General features: G+C 60.7%; 1 protein-coding gene across 1 annotated transcript; it reads left to right on the top strand.

Moving 5' to 3' along the window:
- Window positions 1–1,612: 1,612 nt before the first annotated feature.
- On the top strand, window positions 1,613–8,643 carry RENBP (renin binding protein). The gene is made up of 11 exons (XM_029930855.1): window positions 1,613–1,707; window positions 1,994–2,109; window positions 2,264–2,339; window positions 2,464–2,539; window positions 2,698–2,870; window positions 3,420–3,644; window positions 4,215–4,296; window positions 4,890–5,065; window positions 5,670–5,801; window positions 8,314–8,401; window positions 8,491–8,643. The coding sequence occupies exons 1-11, from the start codon at window positions 1,636–1,638 to the stop codon at window positions 8,622–8,624; spliced, it is 1,350 nt and encodes a 449-aa protein (XP_029786715.1). The 5' UTR covers window positions 1,613–1,635; the 3' UTR covers window positions 8,625–8,643.

The raw sequence follows: 8,643 nt of genomic DNA, 5'->3' as shown, positions 1-8,643 counted from the left end.
AGAAACAAAAACAAAGTAAGGGAAGGCTGGTGTCACTGACTGACCTAAGTCGATTCAAAGCCTAAAAGGATATGCCTCTTTGCAAAGCAACGAGAAAATCACGGGCAGGATGAACAGAGGCCACATGTGCGGCCCAGGAGGCCAAATGTTGTTTCACAGTCTTTCCACTTGTTCTGCAACTTCCCAAATAGTTCTCCTGCGCCCTGGAGGCCTAGCCATCAACGGTTGCTATGCGGGAGGTTTTTTGGCCTCCTGGGCCCCCACAAAGGCCGCTGAGGTGTCTGCTCCCCTGGACTCACCTGTATCGCCTGCCAGTGGCTCCCGTGCTAGGGGCTCGGCAGGTGCTGCGGGAGTGAGCCCTCTCCAGCCCCGGGAAGAGACGGAGCGGAACTTGTGTTGAACTAGCTCCTACCAGCCCCGCTGTTGGTGCTCTTGCTGGGGTGGGTGTTGCGTCCTGTCGCTCTTGCTAGGGACCCAAAGGGTGTGCGGAGAGGGTGTCCTCACTACCCTCTCATCCAGTCACTCGCTCTCTGCCCTTGGTGTCTGTATGCCCACCTGGTGCCAGCTCATGGCCACCTCTCTTGGGAAGCCTCCCAGGGCGATCTTTCCCTGGTGCTCACTCCACTGGGCTCACAGTGTCTTGTGTTGGGTCCTGTCCTGTCCATCTTGACACCAGGAGCCATGGCCCTGTCTTCTCCACAGCACCAGTTCTGACATGATTTGGAGACCAGTTGTCTTCAAGGGGCAGGGACTCAGGGAGGGGGCAGACATGGGTCCCTCAGGTTGGAGCAGCAGGAACAATGCCTGTGTGGGAGGATGCGTGCCAGCTGGTGCAAAGGGTCCACATGGGGACTGTGCAGAAGCGCCAGGCGTGCGACCAATGGCTGTGCACGCTTACACTGCGGAGGGCCTCCGGGGTTCTTGCCGCCCACCGCTCCCACCCTGCATCCAGGTGGCCCGCAGGGCCCTTGGGGCTATGCCGGTCCAGCACCGGTGGTGCTGGTTCACATCTGAGCACAGCCTTCTGGGGAGAGGAGGGGGGCCAGTTGTCTGCCTCGGGTCTGGCCAAGGCGCCGTCCATTGGACCCAAGGCTGGGAACCTCAGAACCTCCCACATACCAAGGCTTGTCTTTGGCCAGGCATGATGGGGACAGACTCGAGGGGCGGAGAGAGGTGGGAGGTGAAGGGAAATAACATAAATAAAAACACATCTGTGAGCAGGGCAGGTGGGCACCCCCACTAACACGAGCTGGGGCCACCACCCTGGGCTGTTTTGCCCTGGCCCCTCCCCCACTGGCTCCTCACCCCAACTCAGTTGAAGGGCGGTGAGAGGTGGCTCGGAGCCGACGTCGGGGGAGCCAGCCCCGCGTTCCTCGCTCCGGACTGTCCTGCCAACTCACGCAGCATTTCTCCCCAGGAGGATCTGGAACCCAGGGTGCCCAGCCGCGGCCACTGCCCGGCTCCTCTGACTCGGGGCCTGGGCCTGGGTGGGGGGGAGGCAAGGTCTGGGCCGCGAGAGCGTGGAGGCGGTGCCGGAACACAGGGGCGGGGCCGCACGGACCGCCAAGGCCCGTCCCCAGGCTCTAGGGAACCTCCCAGAGGAGGGGTCGGGTGGGGCGCGGCTGGGTCAGCTGAATGACAGTCACGGGACTCCATCGGTGGCTTCCTGGAGAAGGAGGGATGAGCGGGGGTCTCCGAGGGCAGCAGGCCAGTGGTGGGCCCGTCGCTGGGACAGCGCTGTCATGAAGGGTTCCCGGGAGGGTGGGGTCAGTCCTGGGCCAGAGGACAGCCTCCAGCAAGGGTGTGGGGGCGGGGAAACCCTGAGGTCTGGATACTGAGGCCTGGGGGCCTAACCGGGGTGGGTCAGGTGGTCCTGGGGTCCACTGGAGCCTGGGGTGACTTGGGGCCCAGAGGAACCTGTCGAAGAGGCTGGGACCTGGGAAGCCGGGGAGATCTTCGGGGCAGCTGTGTCTCCAAGTCCGAGTTCCCTCAGGACATGGAAGAGGAGCCTGACCTGGAGGCTCTGCAGGCCTGGAAGGAGCGCGTGGGGCAGGAGCTGGACCGTGTGGTGGCTTTCTGGATGGAGCATTCCCACGACAAGGAGCATGGGTGCGTCTCCCCTTTGTGGTGCCCTCGGCAGGGGTCTTTGCCTCTCCTGAGCCCCCCTCCGTCTCCTCAGACTCAGATCTGCTGAGCCCAGCAAGGCGGGAGGGCCGAGGGGTGCGAGCAGCCCCTCCCTTTGCTAAGGCTGCACATCCCATAGGGGATTCTTCACATGCCTCGGCCAGGACGGGCAGGTGTATGATGACCTCAAGTACGTGTGGCTGCAGGGGAGGCAGGTGAGGACCACGGATGGCCCACATGCACACTCCTCCTCCCATGACTGTGCACCTACGCACTCCTCGCCCGGCCCTGAGGACCCTGCCGCTCCCCACTGGAGCTGCGCTCCCTCTGCTCCCGCAGGTGTGGGTGTATTGTCGCCTGTACCGAAAACTCAAGCGCTTCCGCAGCCCTGAACTCCTGGATGCGGCTAAAGCAGGTGGCCCTCGCCCCCCGTCTCCCCCAGAGGCGCCCCCAAGTGTACCCTAGTTCTTAGAGAGGTCAAGAAGCAGTGAAGGGCCTCGGGACACTCACGGGGGGGGGGGGGGGGAAGAAGCGGTGTCCTGAGTTCTAGCATGCCGGCTTCTCAACCACCAGGTGGCGAATTTTTGCTGCGTTATGCCCGAGTGGCACCTCCCGGAAAGAAGTGTGCCTTTGTGCTGACGCGGGACGGCCGCCCGGTCAAGGTGCAGCGAACCATCTTCAGCGAGTGTTTCTACACCATGGCCATGAACGAGCTGTGGAGGGTGACAGGGGAAGCACGTTACCAGGTGTGCAGGAGGAAGGCTGACCTGGGAGTCTCCCTGCCCTCCCTTGAGCTGGACAGTGGCCACCTGCCAAATTCCGGTTCTGTGTCCAAGCCTCCTCCCCGGGCTCTGCCTCAGGCTGGGTCTGTGGTCAGTGTCAATCCTCCCCCAGAGCCGCCAGGGCCCCTCATTGTGCTGTTTCATCACGGGTGCCCTCTCCCAGAAGTCTCTACCTCGAATCCATACACTGAGCACCAAGCACAGAGGGACCAATCCGTGCCCTGCCCTGCCCTGGCGGGGAGGGAGCTCTCCCTCCTCCCTGGAGCCCGCTGTGCTTTCAGATCTGACCTCGCTGCCTGGGAGTGGCCTGCACCCACCCCGGGAATCCTGGAGGCAGCGTGGGGCAGATCCACCCTGGCCAGGGAGACCCCAGTGGGACCCAGAGTCGGCCCTCACTGAAGGCGTCCCATGAGTGCGTGGGAGGAGGGGGCCGGGTCAGGACCGGAGGGACCGGACTGCACGGGGTGGGCACTCAGCCCAGACCTTCCCCTCACCTCCTTTCTCCCTACCCAGAGCGAAGCGGTGGAGATGATGGATCAGATCGTGTACTGGGTGCGGGAGGACCCATCGGGGCTGGGTCGGCCCTGGCTCCCGGGGGCCCCGGCCTCCGAGTCCATGGCGGTGCCCATGATGCTGCTCAACCTGGTGGACCAGCTCGGGGAGGCGGACGAGGAGCTGGCGGGCAACTACGCGGAGCTGGGGGACTGGTGCGCGCAGAGGATCCTGCGGCATGTCCAGGTTGGGGATGCATCTGGGGGCAGGAGACTGACACTGGCCGCCAGACAGCTCCCGGGGGCTGGGGAGTGGGGGACACCCCCGCGCCCCACCGCCTGCAGCACCTCCTTTGCCCACACCCGCCACACCCACCCCAGCTGAGCCCCCATGGTCCCCTTTGCAGATGCGGAGACACAGAGGGCGGGAAAGCTCAGGACCCTACCCCCTGGGAAAGTGGAGGGCCCAGGGGCGCCCGGGGGAGGGGGAGGGACTAAGGGCAGGAGGGAGGGTGCCAGAGCCCCTGGCATGCTAGAGGGAGCCGGAAACACGGCCAGACCCAAGTCTCCTGGCCTCTGTGAGCGGGCCCAGCCCACCCAGTCTCAACCCCCATTCAACGATCACCTTCCCCACCTCTCAGGGCCCAGCCAGAAGCAAGGGTCAGAACGCATCCAGGCCCTTAGGCCTCTTCTCAAATTTCCCTTGTGAGCCAGGCCTGCCACAAACTGCAGATCACAGAGGGGAGGGAGGGGGAAATCGTTCTGGTTGGATGGCAGGCACTGAAGACACATTTACATTATCGGGTTCCTCCTTCAGAGGGATGGACAGGCTGTGCTGGAGAACGTGTCAGAGGATGGCGAGGAACTTTCTGGTTGCCTGGGGAGACACCAGAACCCAGGTGAGGAGTAGGGTGGGCTGGGGTTGGCCTAGGAGGAAGGGAAAGCTCATTCTTGGGTTCTGGGCTTCAGATGTGGGGAGCGCCTGGGGGCTGCCTTGCTCGTCTGTGCCCTCCACTTCCTGTTGAGGGCCAGGCAGGGAGGCAGGGACAGGGCTCCCAGGCTGGGGCGTCAGCAGCAGGAGACAGGGCGCCTGGGGGGCTCAGCCGGTTAAGCATCCGGCTTCGGCTCAGGTCATGATCTCGCAGTTCGTGAGTTGGAGCCCCGCGTCGGGCTCTGTGCTGACCGCTAGCTCAGAGCCTGGAGCCTGCTTCAGATTCTGTGTCTCCCTCGCTCTCTGAGCCTCCCCTGCTCGTGCTGTCTCTGTCTCGAAAATAAATAAACTATATATATATATATATGTGTGTGTGTATATATATATTAAAAAAAAAAAAGGACAGACTGGGAGGGCAAGCTTTCTGCCGGGGAGTGGCTGTTGGGAGCTCAGAGCAGCTGTTAGTAAAGGAGGAAGGGGCACCTGCGGGCAGCACAGGAGTCCCTCCTTCCCGTGCTTGGAGGAGGACCCTGTGCCTGCCTAACCCGGAGCGCTCGGCAGGCCACGCGCTGGAGGCTGGCTGGTTCCTGCTCCGTCACGCCATCAGGAAGGGCGACTCCGAACTTCGCACCCACGTTATCGACAAGTTCCTGCTGTTGCCTTTCCGCTCTGGATGGGACCCCGACCACGGAGGCCTCTTCTACTTCCTGGACGCTGATGGCCTCTGCCCTGCCCAGGTGGGGGTATGCCCGGGGGCTGATGGCGCTACTGTGTTCAAGGCTTTCTTCGCTGGGAGGTGCCGTCGTCACCCATTTCAGAGGGGGACCTGCGTCTCAGAGTGATGACCCTGCCCAGCGCGACCCTGGTGATAAGCTCTCACCTTCTCCGCCGGCGGCCCCCAACCTCCTGTGTATCCCCTCATCTTTGAAAGGCTCTCTGGATGGTTCTGAGGCATCAGCGGCCGGGGCAGACTTGCTCCCTTACACCCGTTGCCCCCGATCATGTTTTGATCCTGCCGAGACCTGCAGAGGGTGACTGACCTGCTGCCAGCAGGAGCTGAGTGCTTTAGATGGACTGACAAGAAGACAGGGTTTCGAGTCCACCCCACCCTGGCCTTTGGGAGGGGACTCCTTGGGGGGGCACCCCGGTCAGGAAGCTAGTCCCATGCAGAGGGGCCATTCAGACCCTCAGAGACATCCATCCCCTGATGAAGCTCCAAACGCTCGGGCCAGATGGCTTTGAGGCAGGACCAGGAGAACGGGGGAGACTTTCCTGCTGACCGAGGTGGCAGAGGGTGGGGCCGAGGGCTCTCGGACACCTGCCACCGCTCTCTGCTCGCAGCTGGAGTGGGCCATGAAGCTCTGGTGGCCACACAGCGAGGCCATGATTGCCTTCCTCATGGGCTACAGTGACAGCGGGGACCCTGCCTTACTGCGCCTCTTCTACCAGGTGGCCGAGTACACCTTCCGCCAGGTAAGTGGGCTGTGGGCTCGGCATGGGTGTGGATGAACCAGAGGGCGGCCCTTCCTCCCCAGGCCTTTCTGGGCTGTGGGAGGAGGCCGGGCTGGGCTGGGGAGGCTGACCCCACGCCCTCTCTCCCCTCCCCCTCACTGGGCATGGTCCCTCAGCTGGTCTGAGTTCCTAGAGGTCTGGACCCGCTAGTCAGTCAACAAAGGTGGCCCCTCTCGAGCTGATGTTTGGGGGGGGGGGGGAGGAGGGGCGGAATACACACAAGGAAATGGACCCGGAGGCGCAATGCGAGCTATGAAAATGGGGCAGGGGCAGGGGACTGGGGGTGGGGGGGCAAGTGGGAGAGAATCAAGGCAGGAGTTGCTCTGCACAGAGTTACCTTGTGTGATTTAGGCATTACTGAGCCCTGAGGCTTTGGGAGGGAGACTCTGGATCGCGGGCAAAATCGGGGAGATGGGAGGCTGTAGCAGTCTGCCCCGGCCAGTGAGGACACGGGCCTGGCCTGGGATGCGAGCTGCAGTGGGCAGAGGGGTCAGAGTCTGGTAGAGCCGGTGAGATCTGAGCTGGCCACGATCACTTGGGTGTTGTAAGGACAGAGACGAGACCGTGAGCCGTGAGGAGAGGAGAGGAGAGGGAATACGAGGGGCCAGCAAAGGAGGTAAGAATGAATCAGCTGTGAGGTAGGAAGGAAGCCGGGGGCCCCCCAGAGGCCAAGCACTACAAGCAGAGTCATGTACCAGCTGCTGTGCCTGGTGATGGACGAAGACTCCTGATGCGTTTCTCAAGCCGTGAGCCGCTCCACTGGGAGACCCCAGCAGGGGTATAGGAGGGACTATAGGGGGTCTCGTTCTGGGGTGTGTGGGCCTCGAAATCTGGGGGAAAATTACACCCACATGTGCACTGACCTCTAACTGGAATTCAGGATTTGCGTCCGCAGTGGTCTAGCGGTGCCCACCTTTGCCTCTAGTGGAAATCCAGACGTGTTCATATTCCACCGCAGATAGAGCGGCGTCACCAAACAGTGCACGCACACATCACTACGTCCAAACACACGAATCAGGATGACGGGGCTATTCACACAGAATGCCTTCATAAAGAACATGTGTTAGAGGCCAGCATAATTGCATAAAGTGAAATGTAAAGAATACGTTCTCAAGAGACAGTGACAGTGTTGAGCAGTTACAAACGTTATCACCGACAGGGAAATCATTATGCAGTAACCAACATAACAGAAGGCAAAAGGCAAAAACCCAGATATCCATGGAAAACCTGGCCAGGAAAACAGTTAAATTCTTCCTGTGTCAGATCAAGAAATGGAAAAATAAGTGAAGGACATAAACAAAGTCACTAGAAAAATCCCGTGAATAGATACACGACTAGTTTTAACCCCATTGAAGAATGGGGCCTGCGGACGAGCCCACCCCAGCTCATAGGCCCCAAATTATTTTGTTTTTTTGTATCTGTGTTTATTTTTGAGGGGGAGAGCACCCACATGAGCGTGGGGATGGACAGAGGGAGACCTGAAGTTGACAGATCTGCACCGGCAGCAGAGAGCCCCATGCGGGGCTCGTACTCACAAACCTTGAGATCACAACCTGACTCGAAGTCAGTCACTCAACTGACTGAACCACCCAGGTGCCCCACAGGGGCATCAACGTGAAGACATTTTGATAATGAACTTAAATGTCATTGATTTCCTCTATGATGGTTCCGAAAAGGGGTCCGGTGAAGTGTCCCTCAGGGGAAGAAAGAGAAGGGTCTGGGTCAGGGCTCTGAGGCCCATCCTGAGCCTCTGGATGGAACTAACAGGCCAGCAGGGGATAGGTGCCCGACGCTATGCTGGCAAAGGAAAGGAAGGAGCACAGAATGGGCCAACGGAGCTGCCGGGCAGGGCCAGGCTTCAGGTGGCTCTGAGGGAGGGGAAGGTGTGTTTGGGACCTGTGGCCAGGTGCGCGAGAGTCAGATCTCGGTGCTGGATGTCTGTAGTCTCAGGTACTGGAAGACAGGCCTGGGGAGGAGGGAACAGGGACTTCGAGGAAGTAACTTGCTACAAAGTTACTTTTCTTTCTTTTTTTTTTTTTATCAGTTTTATTGAGGTACAATGTATACACAGTAAAACGTTTCCATTTTAAGTGCTCTGTTAGTTTCCAGAACGGCTTATCTCTGTAACCAGCAGCACTATCACCACCTACCAGGTTTCTGTCCTCCCCAGAGTGCTTGTTAGTCCTTCTGGTACCATTTCACATCAGAGCCTGTGGCCCCTTCCCCCAGCGGGCTGTCTGGCTACACATTCCCAGCCCCAGGCAGAAAGAGGAAAAGCCCCACGCTTTCATCTGTGTCCTAGACACCGTCTCGTCTTTAAAAGCGCGGATTCTGGAGCCAGGTTACCTGGGGCCAGCCTCGGCTCTGACCCCGGGGTTGCGGTGAGGTGGGGACCACGAGCGCCCCTTTCCCTGGCCTTGTGGCACCTGGGAGGCTCCTGCAGGTGCTGGCTGTCACCGTCTTGTTATTCCAGTTTCGCGATCCTGAGCATGGTGAATGGTTTGGCTACCTGAACCGAGAGGGGAAGGTCGCTCTCACCATCAAGGGGGGTCCTTTCAAAGGTGAGTGGGGGACAGGGCAGGGCCGCAGGGGCTGCGGGCAGTCGGCTACCCCCGGACCTTCCAACCGACTGTCATGCCTCTCCCCGCAGGCTGCTTCCACGTGCCGAGGTGCCTCGCCATGTGCGAGGAGATGCTAGACGCCCTGGTGAGCCGCCTCGCCCTGGCCCAGAGCCCCTGCACGCGGTCCACTCCCGCCGTCCCCAGCCCCGAAGGCGCGAAATAAAACCGAGCCTGCTCCAGTG

This window comes from Suricata suricatta, chromosome X (assembly GCF_006229205.1).
Source record: "Suricata suricatta isolate VVHF042 chromosome X, meerkat_22Aug2017_6uvM2_HiC, whole genome shotgun sequence".
In the NCBI taxonomy this organism is placed as follows: domain Eukaryota; kingdom Metazoa; phylum Chordata; class Mammalia; order Carnivora; family Herpestidae; genus Suricata; species Suricata suricatta.
The sequence above is the reverse complement of the archived record's forward strand: the minus strand, read 5'-3'. Positions and strand labels throughout refer to the sequence as shown.